Raw genomic sequence first — 25,109 nt, forward strand, 5'->3', positions numbered from 1 at the left:
ATTGTGAGCAGGGTGTGTAACTGGTTATCTCCCAGGGTAGTAAGATAATCCTGTCTCTTTTGATAAATAATTTTTGTCTCTAAAATAATTTCAGTCTTTCGTTTATGATTTCCCAGTGTCAGCTGTTACCTTAGAACACAGGTGTCATCACAGGATCGCTTGTCTTACAAAACTGGATTTGTCCAGATCTTTTGTCTTTGCCTAATACACCAGCATTTAAAACAGTGAGGAGAGTTATCTGAGGTACCTCTCCCCCAGCTGTGCACCCATTTTAGAGGAGGACTGTGAAACAGATGTGGACAATGTCTGGAGTCTCTGACCATCTGGAGTTAACAGGAGGACTGACAATATCTTTTAACTAGACTTCTCACATTTTCTTGTGTGTGTGATTGTTTTTCGGAGGGGGGATTGGCTTTTTGGTCATTGCTGGGGAGGGTTTTCTGGTTGGTTATCTTTTTTAAAGCCACTGTGCATTTATTGCCTTTGGAGGACTTTGTTTCTAGCAGGTATTATTTCTGTCTAGCAGGAAAAGTATCATTTGATAATTGTTGGGCTCTGAACAGCCATGGAGTAGCTGGAGTTCATGGTACACTGAAATGTAATTTCTGCAAGGGGTGCTCAGTGCTGGCTTTGATCACTGCTCTGACTGGGCTTAGCCAGATCTCCTACTTTGTTCCCAGAGGGTCATAATCCCCGTTTTTCCTGCACTTGGCATCAGTAATTCCTGGAAGCCTGGCTCATGAGCTATTGCATTTTCCAGAGCACAGGTTCTGCAACACCTTGTTCCTCACGTGCCTTCTTGCATGTGCCATGACCCAGAGTACTCCCATTCAACTTTTAAATTAGTTTGGGGAGGTCTGTATGAATGTGGAAATCATGGTCTTAAAATAAACTCCTTAGGAAAAGTTTTAAAACTCAGTATGAGTTTTAACTGTGGGAGGAGACATAGTCTTAGCCCAGAGATTGTATTATATAGGAATTACAGGGTCAAGAAAATGTTACATTCCTGCAGGGTAGTTTCACATTCCTTGTCCCTTATAAGCCTTTTGCTTAGGGCAGCTTAAAAACATACCTTCTGTAACAAACAAATCATTCGGAATGAGGAAGGGACTCCTTACTCCTTTCTCACCCTGTCTTCAGTCTGAAGATCAGTCTGAAGATATTAGGAAAGGTATTTGGAATTTGCTGCAGCTATTGCTTATGCAGACCTCAGGTCTCCATGTGGCAGTAAAAATACCTTGAAACACATGTCCTGAATGAATTTTCTTTGGTTTTGTAGCATTCATAATCTACCCTTGGAAGTAGCTAGGCTCCAGAGTGTAGACCGTGATTTGAAAAAGAGAGGTTTCTAGTACCCAGGGTTTGGGTAAGGCAAGCCATCCTAACCAGGAACCGAGTGTGACTCCTGCAGCCTGAGACCATCAAGAGTTTACCACAGTGCTGCTTTTACTTTGAACATAATAACACAAAAATGTTGGTCAACTTATTAATTGTTGATTACATTCAGGTAGTGAGTACTCAGTCTGGAAACCAGGAAAACTTCCTGTACCTCCTTGTCTGGCAGCAAAGCAGAAAGAGAACTACAGAAATTTTCCATCTGAGAAGTTTTTAATCCACTTTCATTACTAAGCTCTTCTGCAGACAAGTGTATAAATTTTTGAGAGCTAAATTAAGTTACATTTATTTTCAGAAAGTTGCTTGAAGGTAGATTATTCTTTTCTTTGTTAACGCAGTAGAGTACTTGATTTTTAAGATTCACTAGCATTTAAACAAGTGTAGAGGAAAAATGGCATGATTTAGGATTAAGGCAGCAGAGTGACTCCATTCCTGCATCTGATTATATTATCAAGAGATGCTTAAGGGTGCTTCCTGCTTGTGGTTGCAATGGATGATCAGATGGAGGGGAAGATTTTGTATAAAATTGATTCAAAATTTGATTAAAAAAAATACAATTCCATGTGTAACTTCCTGATCAGAATTCAAAGGTCTGTTTCAATTTATTTCTATGTGCTCAAGCTACTCTTTATGCCGAATCTCCTTTGGAGAAGAGGTAGTGAAAGCATCTGACCTATCCCCAGGTTATTTACATCTTTAGTTAGTAGTAACTGCAAAGCATGGCTGCAGAAGTAGTTTCTAAAAAGCATAGTTGAGTGCCCAGTTTTAAGATTTTTGTGGTCATTCATGTAAGACCTGCAATGCACCGTGACTGCCAGCTGCTACTGAGATAAAGTCGCTGCCCCTTTGGTTTATAAGAAATGATGGTACATCTTTACCTAAAGCACAGTAATTCTTCCTTGATTTTCGTCCTGGAGGTTGACAACTGGTAGCATCAGGAAATCATTTAGAAAATAAGCGATATACAGAACCCTGAATTATCTACCAATCTATGGATTTTGAGTGTTAATGCAAAGAAGATTAAATATTTGCCTTCTTGTGTCTCCCTGGGTTTACACCACCATTGTTCTTCAGAACACTTATGATTTATTCATTATATTAGAGACTGCATCAGTGAGCAAGTGAGCAAAGAAGGGACAGTAAGTGCTGCAGGCACAGCACAGGCCTCTTCTTAAACAGTCTTTAAATATGTCTAACAACTGAAGTGACTTTAGAAGGAAGAAGATGTGGATATAATCTTCCTAGTGTACCTGTAATGGAAATGTGTACACATCTGGAAAAACATTCTTATATCTGCTGAAAATATTTTTTAAGAGTCTTGATAAGTTAGCAGATTATACACTCATTTTAGGAAGACATTTAATTAGTATCAGTGATGGTGACAAGGTGGTATTTTGAGGTTGGTCCTTTTGAAACTGTTAAATCGTTAACATTTAGGTAAGCTCTTCACACTTCTTAGGTGCTATTCTTAATAACATCACTTTGAAATTTATTACTTGATTTCTTTCATGCTTAAAATACTGTGCTGGTAACTTAAGTGCTGTTTATAAACTGGTACAGTTTGTTCTTTAGCAAGTGCAAAAGACTGCCTGTTTCTGGCCACTGGCCACTCTTTCTGTTTATAATGTACACCGACTATTTAGATCCTGGCAGGAAGAGGGGAAAAAAAAAGACTTTAAAGAAATATTTAAGTCCTTCCAGCCTGGAAGCAGCTTAAAAGATGTTGAATGGTGAATTAGCATTTTTCCATGTACAGCTCACACAATAAACACGTTTGTAATCAGATTTATCGTCAAGCCCTACAAGTTATTAGTGCTTGGCAAACTGTCATTTAGGGTTTCCTTTTGTTATAATGTTTTTAAAAGGTGATTTATTGAAAAAAAAAGAGGAAAGAAACTTTATACAAATACAACACAAAACACTGTTTACTAATACGAGGGTGTTCATCATCAGGCTTTTGATGGGATTGCATCCAAATAAACACATTCCTTCATATGATGTGTGAATTGAGCAGTTTTTTCCCCTCTCTGCATGGAGCTTATTTGTTTGTCTCAGCTCAGAGAAAAAAAAAAAAAAAAAAAGAAAGAAACAACACACTGGTTTTATGGAAATTAAAAAAAAATTAAGCATGCCTTACTGACATGTGTTAAGAATATTGATTTAGTAGAGTTTGGCCATGGGTTTACAAGAAAAATATGTCCAAATGTAGTTATTTTCTTTAGATGCATTTTCTTCACACGTAAGCTGTTTGTAACTAGATTATCAAAATACCTATGGGGGGTGAAATCTGCATGTTGCTTACCTGCTAGACTATATTTCAGAGAGTTATTCCTAAACCATCCTTACCAAGATCAAATACTTTACGTACAAACGTAATGCCATCCGTTTGGCTGGCTGTGTGTCTGTTGGGTGTATACATGTCACGCTACGTGTTTGTGCATGTGCTTTATGCTTCCTGTTCCCCGCAGCCCTCCGCGAGCCATTAGACCTCGTTTGCTGGGCTGTGACAAAGCTGCTTGTGTCCCACAGCGCTGTTCTAGGCGCTGCGGACCTGGGGTGTGCGATCGGCCACGATCTCTGCATAAAAGCACAGCACGCGTGGTATGTGCGGGCTGAATAGTGGAGGGACAAACAGCAGTTGCTTCTAGGTAGCGCTAAAGCATGAATCATTGACTTGACAGCAATTCTGCCTGTTTTTTTCTTAAGTCATTGGATGCTTGTGTGAATTTTTTGGCAGTTTCCCAGAGTCCACACTGCTTCCAGCTGAGATGCCAAACCCTACTGCCGTTTGGATTTGCGCAACACTGCTTTAATACCCAGAGCTCCTCCATAAATAGTTCTGCTCTCCCCACGCCCAGCTAGAAAACAACCACAGGAAATCAGGGAATGTGCAGCCAGCACAGCTTAGCTGGCACTAATTGATCTGAGCCAGCACAGCCTGCATGAGAGCGGTCATGTACGTAGCCTGCACGTCTTGCTGTCTGGGGCTGCTGCCTCGGGAGCTCCGGTGCTTGCTTTTTAGAAGACACCATATTGCCACAGCCTTGCAGCAGCATTTTTGTTGTTGTTCCAAGGAGTTGCACTGCTGTAGGAGCTCTGCGCAGCCTTCCCCTCCCTCTCCCTGCCTTCCTCCCTCCCTTTTCATCCCAATCGATTAGCGGAGGCTTTTTCAGCTGCATGCCATTGTCAGGGCAGACAGTCTTGGGAACTTGCTGTGGCTTTCTAAAGAATTTAACATTCAAGGAAAGCGGATGGACAAATGTTTTTACTGGTGTGAATCAGCAATTAATGCATAGAGTTCACCGAACAGGGGATTTAGATTCGGAGCTGAAAACATCAGGGTCTTTTTATTTGGATCTGTTATGTTAAAGGCATGAACTTGCTGCCTCTGTGACAGCAGGTGTTTGTTTTTTTCCCCTCTTCTTTGCCCTGAAACATTTTTTTTTCTCTTGTGGGTGTTTGGGGAATATAGCAGACTTCAAATATGAAGATTCAAGAGCATCCAAGCATTCCTGAAAACAAATTGCAAAGAAATCAAGATGCTGATGACCAGGAAAACAGCTTTGGGTCAGAAGTGCCTCGGCTGGATTTGACAGCACTGTGCAATGACAACAACTGGGAAGGTAGGATTTGTGTGGTGTGATGGCTGTTCGTGTGAGTAAAAAGAGAGAGGGAAACCTGAGTGGGCTGGATATATCTTTTTGTGCTCATGTTCCCTTGCCAAAAACAACAGGAAAGTAGTTTTGTCCTGAATATGGAATCGAAAGTTTGGAGAAACTAGCAGTGAAATTCTGGATGGGTACTAATTCTAGTTGTTACTTAGAGGAAGAAAATAAATTGTTTTGTGATTGAAGTTGCTTTAATGTGTGCTTTAATGGTGCTGTACGTCCCTGTGTGCTTCAAGATGACATTTATTGGTGGCTGGTTACTTGACTGCTAAGCTAGAGTACTTCAAAGAAACCAGGTATTTCACAGTCTGAAAGGAAGTTCCTTCTTTCTCCATTTTCTTCCACTTCATTTTAATCTTGATTTCCAAATAATGCATGTGATCTGAAAACTACAGCCGGAAAAAAGGCTACCTAGTGCTCTGTATCTTGATGACTCTTATGAACAACTTTGTTTTGATGTATGCTGTGAAAAAATTCTGATCACGAGCTTGAAGGGCAATGCTTAATTGCTTGTGGTTAAAGTTATTTTAATATTGTTTCTTGGCACCCATCTCCAGAGTGTATGCTTGCTTGGCTGTTTGCACTGACTTAGTTAGGAGTGTGAAATATGGGTTCATCTGCATGGGTATCACGAACATCCATTTATTTTGAAATAAAGAGGAACTGAAGGTGTCCAGCACCTCTGGGATCAACCCCTTTTTCAGTTACTGGGTATGGCTCTCTCCTGCGTACAAGCAAGAATTGTTGTGCTAGTTTGTGCTTTAGGAGTAAAAGAGAGGCTTTGATGGGGAAGAAATAGGAAGATGTAAGCATTGCATTTTAATAATCAAGGCAAGAGAGGGAAAAATTGTATCTGTCATTTACTAATTTAAAAAAAAAAATCCCTTAGGAACACTGAGAAGTTAAGTTCTCTGTTCCTGTCTCCACAGTGTACGTGACCTGGTGTATTTTGCCTTTCTGTCTAGTTATGACACCTTGGGTATGAGTAAAGAAAACCCTCAGCCGTGGCTGCTTTTGATTCAGCAAAGTGACTAGTCACCAGGGACGGAGGAGAATTTCTCCACTTGCTTGTTAGGAGGGGGATCCCCTGGATGATATCACCAGGGCTGCGGCACAGCTGATCAAAGCCCTGTGGTGTCTGCTTTGTATGTTTGCTGAGACACTAATCAGCACTGCCCCTCGGGGTCTCAAGCCAGGGTGAGCACAGTTGTGTTCCCAGAGGTGATGTGTGGCTTCAGCCGTCACATGAACCTTTGGAAATACTCTTTTTTTTTTTTTTTTTTTTTTTCCTTTTTTTTTTCCTGGTGCATGCCTGTAACTACCAGTGTTATTAATGGGAGTCTTAATGGATGTATGAAGGAGAGAATACAACTCCCTTCTGTTTGCTAGAGGCTTTCCCATTGTATGAACTACATTGCACCCTGGTACAAACCCCTCTTCATAGGCATGTTCATATGTTTGGCTTCCAGCTTTCTTGCGCTGCAAATATGAAAGAGGAATATGAGCACCTATGATTGTGTTTGAAGAGTGCTTCTTTCAGATTCTTCCTTTCTCCGTTCTGCTCAAATGTATTTCACAAGAGGAAGAGGTGGGCAGTTGCAAAAGAACCAGCTGTCTAGGGTGAGAGAGATGTCATCTTGTAAAACCCTTGCCTACCAAGTTAGCATTTTGTTGGTGCAGGTTAAAGTGCAGCAAAACAGTGACTGCTGCGTCTGAGCAAGGGAAGACAGAATCTTTCCTAGCTGTGGATCTGAAATGAAGCTTGCAGAAGCCAGATCAGGTTAGATGTTAGCCTCAATTTCGAGATCACTCCTACAGCTAATGGCAGAGAGTGTTAGTGAGACTGGCTTTGCAGTGCAGGGTTGTACCACTCATCCACAGCTCCAGGAGTCGGGGTATCTTCCCTTCCCCTGCCAACCTGTGTCACTCAAACCTTTGCACGTGTCATCAGGGTCCATGCTGCATCTCTGGTGCTATCCCCAGTGAAAATAGTGAAGATTGTGCCTTCAGATGTGGTACTGATAAGTTATTTATTGCTTTTCTCTAGTAAATTCAATTGATCCATCTATCAGGAAATCACTTACCCATTCCCCCAGGACATCACTGAGCTGACTTCTGGGGGCAGGGTCCTCTGTATTATTACTGCAGGAGATGTAGAGCATTTAGTGACCAGTGCAGCTGCTGGGCCCTTCACAAGTGGCTGTTGATAACAGCTGCCAGTTGAGCTGTTGAGCTTGCGGAGCCACCTGCCTTTTATGTTATTCTAGAAATAATTATTACCATTTTTTCTTTTTTTTAAGGCTCACTGCATAGTCAGATCTGTTCACAAGAGTAAAGATTTGCTATGCTTCGACAGGACATGTTCCCCTTGCATAAAGCTGAGGACAGAAAAAATTCCTTCCTGCTTCCTCAAATGCACGGGCTCACATTGCCACACGCAGAGTGCAGCAGCAGCAACCTGACCCACCTCTTGCACTGACCTCCTGCGTCAGCCTTGCCTGCTGCTATGTATAGGGGTTTATGTCCTGTAATCCGAAGGTATGATGCAGCTCACAAGGTATAAAGAGCATCCCAGTCACGTTCAAGTGCTATGCACTTAGCCTAGGTGTATTTCCTATGATCTGAGAGAAGGATTTTACCAGTGTGCGTTCAGCAGATGCAAATCAAATCATTTTTATTCTCAGGGTGGATGTGAACTGAGCTGTCTCCATAATAGGTGCAAAAGGGAAGCGCGTGCCAGAGGCATTTCGTGAGCAGTCACCTTGACCTAGCAGCTCACCTCTCCCGCTGCCAAATGGAGGCTGAACCGGGTCGTCTGACTGCTGGGCCTGCAGACTGAGCCTGTCTGACAGCTTGCAAGTGTTTCCAGAGCTACTTCCGTAGCAAAGGTTTTAATTGTCGTAGGTTGTGATTGAATCAAATACAGTGAGTGGGAAGGACACAGTGTTCTCTTAGAGTCCAATGCTATTGTGTAGAGTTCTTACCAAATGTTACTAATTCAAGCACAGATTTTGTTATCCTATCCCCAAGGAAAATCTGGAAGTATGTTGCTCTCCAGAAAGGCGACAGGCCCTGTTGGGAGCTTGGAGCTGAACAGACAGTTCAGTAAATTGATACACTGTGTGTGATTGCTGCCTTCACCACCTAATGACTGACATTTAAAAAACAAAACAAAACAGTTCTATAGATGAAATTTCAATCAGTTTGCAGAGTCAAGAATTTATGAAAAAATAAGCAGATGTTTTTCTTCTATTTTTTTTTTTTTAAATAAGAATAGAAGCTGGAGTTTTAGATGAATAAGCATTCTCTTCAGTGTTGAGAACCCAAGTGTTGCGGCACTGAGACCCTGAGGGTGAAGATGATCTACAGATAGTTTTGGGACTGACTTAACTGATGCTTTCCCATGAAAATAAAAACAGAGTAACAAGAAGGAAAAGAGTATAGCAACAGCTAAGGACATTTGGAATTGATTTTGACATTAGGCTTAGATACATCAGTGGATCTATGTGTCACAGACTAACATAAGAAATCAAAAGGTGATAAAACATTGCATTTTTATCACCATGTCTAAAAATTAATAATTGCATTGATTGCAGACACTATTTTATAGCATCAGTATTTTTTTAATGTTTTTCATCGTTTAGTATGGTTTAGCATTATTATCAAAATGCAGAATTGGCTTATTAGCTGAGAAATGTTTCATCTCACAGAAAAGTCATGGTAGCACTGTATTTGGGCTACTGTTGATGTACATAGGAAGAATACTGACAGAACAGTCTGAGGATGTTTTCAAGCAATTAGTTGTGAGATATAAAATGGGTTGTTATTGAGCAAGTGAATGTTTTGAAGTTTTGAATTGCTTTGATTTATTATGAGAGGTCTCTGGGGTCTTTCAAGTGGCTTTTAATACTAGGATCTCAGGTATTGTAATTAGTTTAGGCTTTTTAATCCCTCCAGACCTACTTCAGCTTACAGCGTCTCTGACCTTAGCCCTTTGGCAGACAGGTGTGTGTAAAAGCAGCGTATCAGCTCTGTGGCTGCAGAGAGGAGCACACAAGACCCCAGTGGTATTTTGCTACTGCACCATGAGCAGATGTATGTGTTGGCATGCCCCTCTGTTCATCATGCAGCCCCTGGTAACCCTGTCACAAATAAATAGGATAATGATTTAAAAAAAATAAATAAAAAGTTTTGGACAGCAAGACGGAGCTGACCAATATTAACCCCTGTTAAATTTGATAAATTTCATCCATATTCCTTCATGCACGATATAGGTCTATTAATAACTCCAGTCCTTTATGCGGCATGTTGGTAGAGAGATGGTGTTGCAACAGATGTATGTATGCCTACGGAGCTGTGCAGAGCAACACCTGGCAGATGGCTGACAGCTTTGTTGAAAGATGAGCTGGTTGTGGGATTTTGAGAGGAGTGCGGCACTGCTGAAGGTCTGCAAGCTCAATGCCAGTATATTTCACTTCTGTGACAACTTAGGAAAGGCATACCTAAAAGAAATGCAGTAAGAGTCTACAGAAGAAGGAGAATTTTCTCTGTGCTGGCACAGCCATGATGGTTAAATATTCCCCAAATTATTTAAGTTTTTCATTAAATGCTTTTGTTATGGAAAAATCAAGAAAATAAAGTACATCGAATATAGAGATATCGGACCAACAAAGGATGTCTTGTAGTTGGGGCCTATGAGACCTTCTTGCTCCAGCTACAGGAAGCATCACGCTCACAGGCTCTCATCCTCCTGGGGGATTTCAACCACCTGAATGTTTGCTGGAAAAGCCACATGGCAGGCAGTAAGCAATCCAGGAGACTCCTGGAGTCCACTGAGGACAAATTCCTCATGCAGGAGTTAGACAGAGCAAGCAGAGGAGAAGCATTACTGTACCAGGTACTCACCCATGCAGAAGAGCTTGTTAAAGAGGTTAAGACTGGAGGAAGCCCGGGTGGCAGTGAGCACGCCCTGGTTCAGCTTGTGGTCTGAAGGGATACGGGCCTGGCTAAGAGCAAAATCAGGATCCTGAACTTCAGAAGAGCCAACTTCCAGCTGTTCAAACAATTAGTGGATGAGATCCCATGGGACACGGTCCGTAGGGACCTGATCTAGTGGGTAGCATCCCTGTCTGTGGTAGGAGGGTTGAAGTTAAATGAGCTTTAAGGTCCCTTTCAACCCGAGCCAATCTACAATTCTATGGTTAGAAAACTGGAAGTTTCTTCTCAGCAAGAGAGATCTGTTCAAGACAGAAGACAGGCAAGGGTAACTGCTCTGTCAAGTCAGTGGCAGAAAAAGGGAAAACGTTTACATTCTGTACTGAGGTTTTTATTCTTCAATTAGCAGAAAGGGTCACAACATTAACATTTATAACAGATTCCTTCACACCTGAACCATTAAGTCCAAGAATTTAACAGCCTTCAGAAAGGGTTTAACACTTTGATACATATCTCATGGATAAATAAATAACGGAAGATGTTATATCTTGTGTTAGACAAGATTTGGTTGATTATGCAGTGTCAGAAGCCACTTACCCTTAGTGGGTCACTATTTATTTGTACAATCCAGCAATTCTGGTGCTTCCAGCTGAAGCATCTGGCACCTCACCAGTATGAGGAACAAGACAGTTGGACTACAACTCTGATCCAGTTCAAAGTCTGATGCAGACCAGATCCATATACCTAGATATGTTCCTTTATCGTTTGTTTTGTTCCTTTTGTTCATATGATGCTTTATTATATGTTGGGGGGAGGGAGTGGGAAGGGATGTAACTCATTCTGTGACCAGGTAAGATTTGTCTTCTAACTACATTTCATCAGCAAGGGAAACAATTTACCCCTAGATTCTTGCTTTCTTGGAGTGAGGCTTAAAAACAGCTGATTTTATATAGTAGTCATTTCTTCTGCCTAGTCTCAAATTCATTATTTCCTTTTCAGATTTTTCTTCTTCTCCTTTGAAACACTTTCTTTGGATTGTGAATTATTACTTTGAGGCAGGACACACTAGTCAAATGTATCAAATTTCTTCCTTTCATGTTATCAGCCATTATTTTCCTGCAAGAGATCTTGTGAGAACCTGAAATTATAAGATTCGGAGAAGGGTCTGACACCAAGGTATCACAGTTTGGATGAATGATTTGCCCTTCATTTTCCCTTTGTTCCTGCTAGGTACCTCGAGGAAAAGAAAGCCAGACAGTAGGAACTGTCAAGGTGAATGCAGCTTAGAAAAAACTTGCATTACATCTAAGAGAGGTGTAGGCTACATGATGTTTCTGGTCCACGGCAAAGCAATCTACATGCATTTGGGTTTTGCACACCTCATTGAGGTAGCCTCTGCAAGCCACACTTGTATGTGCCGGGTGTGTGCTTTGCTTATCACAACACCTGAGGAGAGGCTATTTTGCAAGAACGTCAAGCTGTCCATTTTCCAGTAACTTGTCAGCTTGCATTCAGCACCAGTCTCTAAGCAGAGGCATGTGGTTTATATTCTTGTGCTGAGGAAGAAGAGAAGGAAAGGAACACCCAATGCAGCAAAATAGCACCGAGCTTGTCATTACTGAATTTTGGTTGATCCAGATCTTGCTGTGTGAGTTGTACCTGGAGGAGAGCAGCACAAAGATTCTTTAAGGAAATCCTTATACAATCCACTGTGACAATCTTAACCTTGTTCAGCAAAAGGAAATACTGTTTTTTTCTTTTTCTTTTTTTTTCAAAAATTGTTAACTTCAAAAGCCCCCTTCTCTTCATGGAACGAGAATAAGACACACTAGGCGCAGGAAATAATGAGTCCATAGCTGTGTGACTGGTCTGTGAGTTTTCTATAACTTTTTTGTTTGGTTTTGTTATTTGACTCTGGAACTATTTGTTAGGTTTATAAGTTCAAGGCCTGCCTCTTAAACTGTTTAATCCTGTGGTGCTAAGTAGGAGCATGCAAATCAGCTTAGTAAACTATCCGAACACAAAATGTTACACTCCTTATGGCATCTGGAGGGAGCGATCACAAGATTGAAGTGAATGCTTGCTGTGGACTCAGCTATGCTAATCAACAATGCTAAATTGGTTTTCCATTTCGCTCCCACCCCACCATCTCCCTGTACAGCATTGTTTCCACTTTCAGCTTGCTAAATCATCCAGAGGATTGAAAATTTCCTCGCTTTTCTACCATGCAACAGGTTTAAGCAGCGGGCTTGCATATGAAATTTTGTATGTCCTGAAACTGAAAAAGTTCCTCCTGTAGCCAGCTTTATCCTGCCATGTGCCACTAATTCTGTTTGGAATAATTGTTTCCTGAAAGGTGCTGGCTGGTGACAGCCTCTCTTGGTATCAGCCCATGGTAATTACTGTCCAGATTACTGGTAGAGTTTTATGCTGTGCCTAGAAGATTATTTATGCTTCTGTAGAGTATCCACTGTGACCAGGCAGTGTTTTGCTTTTCTTTGCACATGGGGAGATGTGAATAATGACCCAGAGAATGCCTGGTGACAAGGAATCATGATCTAGTCCGAACGGGTTGGGGTACGGTGTTAGAAAAGTTGCCTGGAGTCTGTGGTACCTGTAAAACAAAAATGATAAAACCAGTCTTTGTCTTACTGTTCCTAGAGCCCATCCCTGCTCTTTCCTCATGGCAGCGAGACAGCTTAGACTCAGATGAGGCTCGCCTTTCCCCGCAGGCTGGTCGCTTAATTCGCCAGCTTCTGGATGAGGACAGTGATCCTATGCTGTCCCCTCGCTTCTATGCCTACGGACAGAGCCAGCAGTACCTGGATGATACAGAAGTGCCTCCTTCCCCTCCCAACTCTCATTCGTTTATGAGGTGCGTTGTGATTTCCCTGTGCTGACTTTCATCTGGCTGTAAAGGGTTTGTGCAGTTGCAGCAAGCAACAGCTCTTTGGATCACATAAGCCATACAGCTGTATTGTGTTGGGCTTCTGTTTATACCAAGAATATACTGGTATTTTAAGAAAAGTTCTTGGTAACTAATCATTTCTGTGTTTTTGAAATAATATCTAGGCAGTTGCTGTTGCTGAAAGAGGCTGTTACAGCATCCTCTTGTGTTATCTGTCATTACAGAGTAGCCAACATAGCTTTCTCACTTCCGTGGGATTTGCCTTTATTTACACAAAGTTTAAGTGGCCTTCTGAGCATGAAGATGTACTGTGACTGTTTGGATAAACTCTTCCTGCAATCTTTGCTCTTGGCAGGAGGCGGAGTTCTTCTTTGGGATCTTACGAAGATGACAGAGAGGACCTTACCCCTGCACAACTCACCCGGAGGATTCATGGACTGAAGAAAAAGATCAGGAAGTTTGAGGAAAAATTTGAAGAGGAAAGGAAATACCGAGTGAGTCTCCAGAAGCATTTGTAAGGAAAGGCAGGAGGTAGCTGGAAAGGGAAAGGGTGTCAGGGAAGTTGGTCAAACTTACACAGAGAGCTTGAAAGTGTTTAAAAAAATAAATAAATAAAAGAAGAAAAAAATGCTGCTTCCCCAAAATAGAAATGTGCATCCATACCATGCAGATTACCTTTCCAAGCATTTTTTGTACTACCAGTGCAGTACAAGAGGTAGTCTAACAAACATAGGATTTTGGTCACTGATTTAGGCAGTTTGCAAAAAGCAAACATCAGGTGTGTAGGAATAGCTATGTTAAACTTTTTATTTGTCTGTTTCTTCAAGTTCAGCTTATGGTAAGAACAGTTGTGCATCCCATTTGCGTGATGGTAACCTAAGGACACCAGCACATTGCAGAGGAGGGGAGAGCAGCCTTCTTTGCTCCTGAGCAAGGAACCATAGCCAAGTGCTACTAAGCAGTAGCAGTGTACTGTACTCTAATGAGTCCTGACATGCCCTTCTGATGAACAGAAAGGTTTTTTAAGGAACTGAAGCTTCAGATGTGTGCATCCTCATTGGTGATCTAAACCGCAGAGGGCAGTACTGAAAGGATCTTGCCCGCAGTAGAAAAGTCTGGATGAAATGTCCAGAGGTTGCTGCAGCCTAGCATTTGGGTTATTTCAGTGTTTTTGGATGGTAGGTAGCTTTCAGTGTGGATATATACATCCTAACTTTTCTCAAACTGTTTGTGGTAGGATTCCCCTATTTTGGAGTTGCCATCTTGTTAGGAAACAATAGGCAGAAGAACTTCAATGTGCATCTGGCCCTCCAAGGCACTCCTACAACATAATGTTTGGATTTTGTTTTCTTAAAATAAATACATCTCATGATTCCCTAAGAGCCAGTGTTGTGACAGGCAGGGCAGTCAAAGCAAGATCAGAACTGAACTGATCAGAGGCATGCAGGAACCAGTCAGAAGCCTGTGCCCGTGCTCTGTGCTGCTGTTTCTTCTGTTGTGACATACGCTGGTTTCAGTGGGTCTCTCCTGTTGGTTTAACACAGATTCAACATGACTGTTTTTCCTCTCAGCCTTCCCACAGTGACAAAGCAGCCAACCCTGAAGTTCTCAAATGGACAAATGACTTGGCCAAATTCCGAAAACAACTTAAAGGTGAGCAGCCACCATTGGTGTACCTTCTGGGGGCAGGTGGACTTTGCCTTGTTTAAATTTGATGTTGGACAGTGTTACTGTCACATTTTAAAAAAAGAAAAAATACTCCTCTTATGCCCCATATGTCCCTGTTTAGAATCAAAACTGAAGATATCAGAGGAAGACCTTGGCCCTGTGGTGCGTCAGCGGAGCAACACTCTCCCCAAGAGCTTCGGTTCTCAGCTCGAAAAGGAAGATGACAAGAAGCAAGATCTGTCAGATAAATCTGCCAAGCCTGCTGTGGAAGTGACCCTTGATTCTATCCAGAAGAAGCTTCAGGAAAAACGAGCAGAGACAAACCGACCTGAGGATATAAAGGTAAAATATATTCAATTCAAATTTAGGCCTTTAAGTACAAGTGTGCAGCTCATGGTTGCATGGACCCTTGTGAAAACCTTGTGTTCTTTTACACTTTGTCACAAAGTCTACAAGCTTTACTCCTGGCTCAACTCACTCAATTTAGTTTCTTTCCCTCTATGTTTGGTGTCTGTGATTTTTTATTTTATTTTATTTTTTAAACAGAGCTCTGTTTCTACTGAATGGTATTGTTTGTTCTTTTCTGATTCTCACAGATTCCAAGTAACAGTTCTGAATTCCTGCAGTATTTCCTGCTTTGCATTTCACTGTTTCTGTCTTTATTTGCTTGTGGAAAATTCTGAGTCTTCCAGTGATTCTGGAGATTAATTCATCTATTTTCTTCTCTCCAAAGATGAATGCTCTTGTCTCAGGGTATTTTATCACAGCATTTCTGAGTGTCATGTTAAGCTCAGTTAGTTTCTATAATCTCTGAGAGGTATCAGCAGAGAGGTCTTTTTGTCTGATGTTGCTAGTTCCTGAGTTTTGGGTAGCCTTGTAAATGAAGTCCTTGAGTCCGCTGATGTGTGAATTGTGCAGTACTCTGTAAGAGAGGGGCAGACAGTATTATCTTTGTTTACTAGATTTGCAGAAGTGTTTGGCTGTTTTCTGAAGGCAGCAAGAATACAGTCTTGACCTTTTAAAGAAGGCATATGATAGAATTTGGTGCAGTGGTAGAGAAGGCAAGTTCAGTGGGGAAGCTCTGGCAAACTTAGGAAAGTCTCTTCCAACTGTCTGCCCTTTTTTTTGGCTTGGTCCCTTCAGCCTGTCTGCTGGAGCTTTTCACTTCATAGCAGAATTGGCAGAAGGAGGTGGTCTGACTGCACTTTAGTTCTCAGCTAAGTGTGTTTGTGGCAGTCAAAGCAATGATGGCAAGCTTTGCAAGAGGTTTTCTGGAGCTTGTCTCAGATTTGGAAGACAAGAAGGAACATGCATTTTGTTGCTGGACTTACAACTTGGATCATTGTAAGTGAAAAACAGCCACCGTCATTAAAAGTTGCTTGGCATTGGTTGTTCAAAGCATGCTGAGAATCAATAAATCCCCATTGTGTACATACAATGCTTTCGTATACAAAGTTTATTTGGGTTTTACTTGCTTGTGTTGTGTATATGGCTCTGTGCATGGTAAGTTGTTTCAGTAATATAGTTGGAAAAGGGGTGGGGGGGGGACTAGAAAGCAAAGATGAGTCTTCAAAACATTAATGAAAAAATGCCAGGACATTTATTAGGCCACAAATTAGTATGGCTGGAGTTTAGGCATTTAATTTTTTTCTTCCTCTTCTCTCTCTGACACTTTTCATAGGACATGACAAGAGATCAGATAGCAGCTGAGAAAGTGGCTCTTCAAAAAGCTTTGCTGTATTATGAAAGCATTCACGGCAGACCGGTATGTACAGCAGCATTTTTTCAAAGTATGTCTTTATATGTCTTTGTCTGTCATACGTGATCCCCCAATGCTCCTTTGATGTCACAGTCACTTCTTGCTCTTCTAAGCACACGTGCATACTCCAGTCACCTCCTTGCTTCCTCACTACTGTTGCTGCTGAGGAGTCTGTTCTCAGCAGGACGGTGTCTGCACATAGTGCTGGACGTGACACATACCTGTAGGACTGAGCCTACAGGCTGAACGAAGTTGACTGTGCTTTATTTTGGCATCACACTCACTAGGATCCACAGACATTCAGTTTGCAGCCCTGCTGATTCACCAGCTTAGCTGGGGATACAGTAGGCACAGGAATAGTTAATTGTGCATGGTTCCCCATCCAGCCAAGAATTTTGCAATTTGCTAGTATTAATGGCTCACTGGAATACAGGTGTGCAAGCAACGCACAATCTTAGGGGAACTACATCTTTCTCCCAGCACCTTGCTATGTGCAAGGAGGCACTTGCATCTTGCAATTTGCTAATCCTTTTGTGCCGGATTCATGAAATAGTTTGTCTCCTGAGCATCATGACATAAGTTGAGATGAGGTTTTTTTCTTCCCCTGAGAAACTGTTTGTTTCCATGTGGAAGGGAAGGGTACGAGGTTTCTCATACGTTTGATCTTAACAAAGCAAAAGTATTTGTGAAGACAGAGAGTTAAATATTGTGACCTGTTGATTCCTTCCATGACAAAAACACAGGTTCCAAGCCACCAAGTACTCTGGTTGGCTTTGTATGGATCCCTCTTCCTCTTTCACTTCATTATAATCTTTGTTACCATCCACAGAGGTAAAGTAACTTAATTTCAGGGTGGTGCTAATTTCTTGACCAGTGGCTTGGGAGCAGCAAATTACTGCTTATAAAGAATATTGGATTAGTACAGCTCACAAATCTGTCATTCTCCTACTGCATGGCACTCCTGATTTCTTCCTTCCTTTTGCTTCTCAATTATTTCCTCCTTTGTCCATTGTTTTAAAAAGTGTTGCTAATTTAAATAAATGCCTTTGTGAAGAACTAATACTGTACAGTCACGTATACCAGCAAGTGAAAACTATGGTTGTATGAAAGGACGTGCAATTTTATTATTGTATAAAATAGCAAAAGACCAGCACAAGAGAATTCGCTTAAATCTGCCTGGTCTTTTCAGGCAGAATCTGAATCTGCTTTTGCTATTACAATGATATAAATCAGCAGGTGACACCTTGTTGAAGTAAACTCACTTAAATCTGTTTAAAAAGAGAGCAAGCCCAGAGCCTATCTTGTCAGCATACCTTTCCCCCCACACACACCTTCTGATGCTTTATTTATACAACCACTTTTTAATGTATTTGTTTTTAAGTAAGCAGTCTATACCTAGCAACATGGAACTGCATAGCAAGGAAGACTGCAGCTGATCAGCTTTTGCTGTACCCAGCTCCTGGCACTGCAACAGTGGAAAAATACTGAGAGCTTGAGGAGAATGGGGATAGTTCAGCCAAGATTTTTTTTTTTTTTTTTTAAGATATTTAACTAAACAAGAAAAACAATGGAGCTCAGATTTATTGTGCAGCTAGGTCTTTCTGTACCAGTGACAGACGAACCTGCAGAGGTAGAACTGAACTGTTTTAGTTAAGCAAAAATGTCCATCTCTAGAAATTCACAAGCTGTTCCAACAATGTAAGCAATGGTCTCTTCCTTGGCTGTTGCTATTTGCCATATGGAGTGTGCTCCAGGGTTGTGTCAAAGGCTCTGTTATTCTGACAGCTTTTTTGCATTTTGATGTTCTCCCAAAATATATTCAGGTTTCACTGGTATTACTAATGTTTACCTAGTGAGACAGTTTGCCCATGCGCAAAACCTTTTCTTTCAGAGCCTGCTTTCTGTTTAAATGTTCTGGTGCACGTCTGCAGGGCTGACTCAAGCCTCGTACACTTAACTGCCTTGCCTAAATTAATTCTTTGTGTTCTTCCTCTGTGGTGATATTCAGACTCTGGAGCATGTAATTTATTTTTTCTATTCCTAAGCATACCTAAGGATTTTCTGCCCATTCTGAGGCTTATGTTTATCTTCCTGTACAGAACAGGGGCATTGATCTACTTTGAAATGCCAAGAACTGGAGGTTTGGTTCTCAGTCTCAGCATAGTCTTTTTTTTTTTTTCTTTAATAGCAGAGGCTGCCTGAGCCAACAGTAGTGCTGTGCCTCGTGTTCTATTAACTGCTAATGTGGTAAAGCTAGGAGTAATATAAGTCCTGTAAGCTTTCTTCAGTTTCTCCAGTTTTATGCTTGATTTGTTGCAGAGAGACATCCGAAGTTGCAGTGGCTAGCAAATTGCCTCCAATTGAATGCAGACATATAAACACAAAATTTGATACAGAGAGTGTTCAGTGAGTTGTGTGATGCTGCTCACATCCCCCTCATCCACACAAGCTGTTTGCTCACTCGATGAACAGCCAGTTTGAGGTTGTCAGGTATGGGAGCCAGACTATTCTTCAGAGGTGTGAAGCAGACGTGCAGTCCGTAGAGCTCAAACTGCTCATTTATATGCACCATATCAGGCTTGGAGATGCTTACATTGAGCCCAAAAAGCAGTAAAAACCTCTTCCTTCTTCTTTCTCCCTATTCATCTGCCCCCCAACAAAGGAAATAAGCTTAATTTATTAGGAGGAAGATGCTACCTCCGGATTCTTAGAGTCTGTTCCTGCCAGTCTCACTCCTGGCAATATTTGCAGTACCTCATCTGCCCCTTGCAAACCAATGCCCTCTTCTGCTCTGGTGGGATGATGTGAAAGCTTTAAAAAGCTTACTCCAATGAAAGTCAGCTGCAGACAAACCAAAACACAGTTCGTCTTAAAATCTCCTCCCTATTCTCTTTCCTCCTCTTTCTACTGTGGAAGGGGAGGCTGTGCAAAGTTCATCGGGGTTAATGCTGTTGATTTAGATTTTTTCATCAACTGGTTATTGACAGCAGTAAAAAGTCTTGGAATCTACAAATGATATCGGAGTCAGTTAAGGCTTCCTCTCAGAAGAGTTTTATAATCTAAAGTTAAACAGAAGGTCTAATGGAAGGACAGTCATAGGATGTGGGTTAGACAATGCTGCATGTGAAGAAAGATGATGATCAGGTTGGTTGGCTAATTGTTTTGTTTTCTAACCCTGCTGTAACAAACCATTGAAGAAATAGAAACCAACTTCCTTGCAACTAGTACTTAGCTGGACAGGCCTTTGCTTTCCCACACTAGCTATTGTCTGTTAGGTCTTCCCTTCTGCACTGTCAGTACCACTGAGGTTTTCTGCTTAACATGGATCTGAAGGAACAACAGAAATGAAATCTAGCAGTTTGCAATACTCAAACTAAGAGTAGTATAAGTAGGGCTCAGGGTGGGTGTTACAGCACTATTTTGCCTGCTCTGTGCCACAACAGCTGTGATAGATTCATCCTGTCTCAGGTGTGTGGTAACTCTTGTCCCCAGCAAAGTTGCTGGGAGGAAGGGTGGAGGGGAAAGGCAGGGTATTAAAAGACAAGGAAGGGCTATCTTGAAAGGGAAGTAAAGAGGAAGAGCAAAACAGGAAAGTCAGCTTTTGTGAAATCTATAGTTTAACTTCCCTGGGAAAGCATCCTTGGGGAGGCAGTCATTGCAGCTCTTTTCTCTTTTCCTGGATCATAAACTGCCTCTGGGGTCCCAGCCACAAGAATAAGGGTGGGAAATCCCATGTTGTGTCTCTTAATGGTAGATATGATTAGAAGCACAGACTGCTGTCTCTGTGCGTCATTTTGTTCTGTGAAAGCTGGTTGTTTAAATCTGTCTTACACAGCCACATTACAAGACAGCCCATAGCCTGGGTGCTGTTTCATCAGGCACCTAGGACAGGAGATGCAATGACGACATACCCAAGTACTTCAGCATGTCTGATCCATGCTAGTGCTGTTATCATCCTTATGAAATTCCCTTCAAGCCCCTCTGGATAATCACAGAATCACAGAATTGTCTAGGTTGGAAGAGACCTCAAGGTCATCGAGTCCAACCTCCAACCTAACGCTAACAGCCCTCCACTAAACCATATCCCTAAGCTCTACATCTAAACGTCTTTTGAAGACTTCCAGGGATGGTGACTCCACCACTTCCCTGGGCAGCCTGTTCCAATGTCTAACAACCCTTTCAGTGAAGAAGTTCTTCCTAACATCTAACCTAAAACTCCCCTGGCTCAACTTAAGCCCATTCCCCCTCGTCCTGTCACCAGGCACGTGGGAGAACAGGCCAACCCCCACCTCGCTACAGCCTCCCTTGAGGTACCTAAAAAGAGCGATAAGGTCACCCCTGAGCCTCCTCTTCTCCAGGCTGAACAAGCCCAGCTCCCTCAGCCGCTCCTCGTAGGACTTGTTCTCCAGGCCCCTCACCAGCTTCGTCGCCCTTCTCTGCACCCGCTCAAGCACCTCGATGTCCTTCTTGTAGCGAGGGGCCCAAAACTGAACACAGTACTCGAGGTGCGGCCTCACCAGAGCTGAGTACAGGGGGACGATCACCTCCCTCGCCCTGCTGGTCACGCTGTTCCTGATACAAGCCAGGATGCCGTTGGCCTTCTTGGCCACCTGAGCACACTGCTGGCTCATATTCAGCTGACTATCCACCATCACTCCCAGGTCCTTCTCTGCCTGGCAGCTCTCCAACCATTCCCCTCCCAGTCTGTAGCTCTGCTTGGGGTTATTGCGCCCCAGGTGCAGGACCCGGCACTTGGCCTTGTTGAACTTCATGCAGTTGACCTCAGCCCATCGGTGCAGCCTATCCAGATCCTCCTGGTCATAATGGTCATAACAGGCACATACGTTGTAGAATGGAGTATCTGCTGCTGCAGAATTCATGTTTCTCATTTCTTTTTCCTTTACAGGTTACCAAAAATGAACGACAGGTGATGAAGCCCTTATATGACAGATATCGCTTGGTCAAGCAGATCCTCTCCAGAGCCAACACCATCCCTATCATTGTAAGTGAAACTTTCTTTCAGGGGCTCTTACTTCAGTTTAGAGCTGAGTAAACAGGGTTCACTACACCTTGGCATACAGCACGGTCAGTATGGCCAACTCCCTTATAACCTAAAGGCCAGGTAAACGAGTGAATCAGTGGCGCGCCATACACTGAAGTCGGGCAAAGCTGGTCAGGGGATTCAAGTGCCCATTCATTAGCCATGGGACACATCTCACTTTTTGATGGTTCTCATCTTTCCATTGGGCTGCTCCTGTTATTTCATCATCTTACGTTTGGCTACAGCCTGACTTCCCTTGCCTTACCAATCCACTCAGAACTGTAGGTCTTCCATGTTGCTTGGTTACACAGGAATGTAGGCTTCCATGGGTCCCAAGGCAGAGATACCAGGCTCCTTGGCTGAGAGAAAGGGGAACAGTCTCCTGACACCACACTTCTATTAAAGAGATCCTGTAAGTGGTAGACGCCTCCTCACTCAAGGTGGTAGCAAGGAAACATTGCTACCGGCTTGGAATCCAGCGCACCCCACTAGAGAGCAAATGTAGCATCTCAAATTCTACACAGCTTGTGTAGGCCACTTTTTAAAAATTATTTGACCTAAATATACACCCAGATTTTTTTTAGCCTGTCTAAAGAAAGGGAATTGTTTTATCTTGGTTCCTATTTTCCCTGTCATGTAAGATCCCTTACCATTTCCACTGTTCCCAGGCAGCACTGCTGTGATGGCTGTTTTTTGTAGGCTGTTTGCTGAATTGGATGGACTGGCACATCATTACTTGAGTGCAGTCAATCACACCGACAAGTAGTTTTCTTCTGCAAATAGTGGGAGGTTGTCTTGCATTTAAAACAAAAGCTGTCCCTCTTTGAATATGCAAAGTTCTCCCCAAAATTGGAGCCATGAAGATGCTGCTGCGCATCAGAAGAAAGAAACCCTGTAGTTGTGCATGGACAGCTTAAGGCAAAGCTCTCAAAAGAGAGCTTAGGTCCTATTTAGACAGGAAACTGAAACTGCACACTGGCTAGCACAGGAGAGAGGAGACTGGCTTTCCCCAGACCCTCTAATAAGAGCAGTGAGAGTCTCATGCAGGGGAAGGATGCATTTGAAAATCCATCTCTACATCATCAGGCACTTCAGTGGGAAATCCGGCTCCTGGAAAGCAGGGCTGGAGAGTCCAGCAGGCCTTACACCATAGCTCTGAAGAGTCAACCAAGTGCGTTTGTGTGTGTGTGTGTTTGTGTATAGGCCTCAGGCTGGGGGGTTATTTTCTTGCAGCCTTTACTTCGTAGTTCCTGCCCAGCCAGTGTTCCAGCATCCAAGGCTTTTTCTGAAGCGTTTGGCAATGATGTTCCTTGCTAAGCAAGATCTTGAGAGAAAGTGGTCCAAGGTTCAGAGGGTTTGCCAGGCACATTTTTGTTCTTTAAGAAATGGATTGTTCCTGATGGTCTGGCCATGAACTGAGAGAGAGCGAATGAGTGAGTGAGAATGATCTGAGAGCAGGTGGTGGAGGAGAAGGGGGTTCCTAATGTAACGTACTTGTTAACACCTGTCACAGGGTTCCCCCTCCAGCAAGCGGAGAAGCCCTTTGCTGCAGCCAATTATCGAGGGCGAAACAGCTTCCTTCTTCAAGGAGATAAAGGTGAAGACCTCCAGCTGCTAACTAATTGCTCAGTTTGCATCAATTTTTCCCCTTACACCAATAAAAGAGAATGATTGATTGATTTTTCTTTTCCATCAGTGTTGATTTTTTTGCAGTGTCTTCCTGAAAAATCAGTAGCTGCTTTAAGCCTGTCCAGTTCTGATCAAACTCTTCCCTTGTTGTAGATAAGACTAAACATTTTCCTTGGCTTTGCATTCTTTCCCTTCTCCTCCCCCCTCCCTTGCCACCTGCATATAATGTATGTTACTTTGCTGAAAAACTCACAGTTATCCTTTGCACCTTGGGTTGTAATTGTCGTCTTGCTTTCTTCCTTTTTTTAATAACACTAACTTGTTTTGCAATAGTGTCTCTCACTCCAAAGCTCTGTGACTTGCACACAGCACCGTGGCTGGAATGAGATCTCACAAAACTAACACTCACACATGGAGTGAACCAGGCACTTAAAGGATTTGTACCTTCTCCCATTCACATGCTTGTTTTATCCGGCGTTCTTTTTCACTATTTTGCAAATGGTATTTCTCAGCAAGTAATAAGAGAATGGAATTAAGAACGATTCAGTTCAATTTGCTAACACTCGGTCAGATTGGGATGGTAGGATGGTTGTGTTTCTTTCTCATGCTGCTGGGGTGGTAGCTCTTGGTGGTGAAGACTTAAAATATTGGTCCTTCTTCCCCTGAGAAGGGAAGTCCAGCTGTCAGCTAGGACAAGCAGTGTGGAGCTGGGCCTTGGTCTGTTTTTCCCATTGCAGTGTAACAGGAAAAAGCATTTCAACACACTCATGTCATTTGTGTGTTATCCAACCAGAGTTTGGTTAATGGTGTAGATACTGCAAACCTACACATCCAGGGTGGTTCTGTGATAAGGCAATTCTGGTAGTTTGTGTACTAGTGAGCTGTTCAAGGCACATATTCATTAAAGCCAGATTACAGACCGAAGCACGTTCAACTGGAGGATGAGCACAGAGTTCTCAGCATTTTCTAGATAACTGCTGGATCAGGTCTGTGATAGTGGCCTGGGCCGGGTTATTGGGTTGTTTCAGGTATTTTTGTGTCCTCTATTTTTCAACTGTGCTTGCACCCAATGTCAAAAGTTACAGCTATGAAGTGTGGTGACCTTTGGTGACTACTGTGGCTAGTGCTGCACTGGGACAGTATCTCACCAGCTCACCAGTGTCCTGCAGGGAGCACAAGCATGGAGAGCTGTGGTGTCACTGACAAAGATCAGAGTGACATTAAGCCCATTAACACATGTCAATTAACATTTAACTGGGGCCCAGCAAAGCTGCGCACAGCAGATTTTCACTGTACTACACTCAAACAGAGAAAATTGCTAACAAGCCCAAGAGTTTTCCCCCATATGGGTACCTTGTGAACAGAGCACTACCTGTCTTGATGAGCCCCACTGTCACTTTCCTGTTGTTTTTTCCAAGTATATGTGAAAGCTGGATAAAAGCTTGAAGGGTGGTTTGAGTGATGCTTTGCAGAACGTTTGGGTAGAATATCTTGAATATTGACTGTGTTTAGAAAATCACTGGAATCCTTGCTGGCTGGGAGTACTGGTGTTGGGTTACTCTGGAGATTTTGTATTTGTAGCTCTTTAAATGCCTCACAATTGCCTAAAGATCCAAGCAGGTGCAAGCCAAATGGATGTAGTCAATGAAGATAATTTTGGTTAGAGATGTAAATGGCAGAGCAGGTTTAAAATAAGACTCCCATATAAGAATTCTTCAGAGCAATGGCCTTGTCCATTAGAGTTCTTGCTCAGATTTTTTTTTAATTTGCTCCTTCACTTTAAACAGCAAAATGCTTTAAGAGGTCTTGTGACAGGCAGATGTAGTGTTTTGGCACTGAGCTCTAAACAAGTGAAATTTCTACACTGTCCTTTCCTCCCATGTGCTTTCTTTGGCAGGAGGCTCGCTCCTCAGCTCTGGGCCAGAATAATCCTTGCTGGCTTGGGGTGCGTGCTCATGCCCTGGAGTGAGGCAGGCAGGCCAGCCTGCTGTGCCAGCCCCCATTAGCTGACACAGGCTCACCCGTGTCCGTGGGGAAGAGGCTGCTGCCAGATGTGCAGATTCAAGTTACATGGAGACTTTGCTCCCCTCTTTGGGAACGGTTTCC

The 25,109-nt window shown here is 42.6% G+C and overlaps 1 protein-coding gene across 4 annotated transcripts in view; it reads left to right on the forward strand.

Moving 5' to 3' along the window:
* FAM13A (family with sequence similarity 13 member A) overlaps nucleotides 1-25,109 on the forward strand; it is a 127,685-nt gene that overhangs the window by 95,069 nt on the left and 7,507 nt on the right. For 3 of the 4 annotated variants that reach the window (XM_084286695.1, XM_084286697.1, XM_084286698.1), the window contains 8 exons: nucleotides 4,868-5,018; nucleotides 12,660-12,873; nucleotides 13,262-13,400; nucleotides 14,478-14,559; nucleotides 14,696-14,916; nucleotides 16,256-16,339; nucleotides 21,240-21,335; nucleotides 22,888-22,971. In XM_084286695.1, coding sequence (XP_084142821.1) covers nucleotides 4,868-5,018; nucleotides 12,660-12,873; nucleotides 13,262-13,400; nucleotides 14,478-14,559; nucleotides 14,696-14,916; nucleotides 16,256-16,339; nucleotides 21,240-21,335; nucleotides 22,888-22,971 — 1,071 coding nt within the window. The remainder of the gene's footprint in view (nucleotides 1-4,867; nucleotides 5,019-12,659; nucleotides 12,874-13,261; nucleotides 13,401-14,477; nucleotides 14,560-14,695; nucleotides 14,917-16,255; nucleotides 16,340-21,239; nucleotides 21,336-22,887; nucleotides 22,972-25,109) is intronic. The other variant, XM_084286696.1, reaches the window with a different exon arrangement.

This window comes from Netta rufina (genome assembly GCF_964035555.1).
Source record: "Netta rufina genome assembly, chromosome: 4".
Classification (NCBI taxonomy): Eukaryota; Metazoa; Chordata; class Aves; order Anseriformes; family Anatidae; genus Netta; species Netta rufina.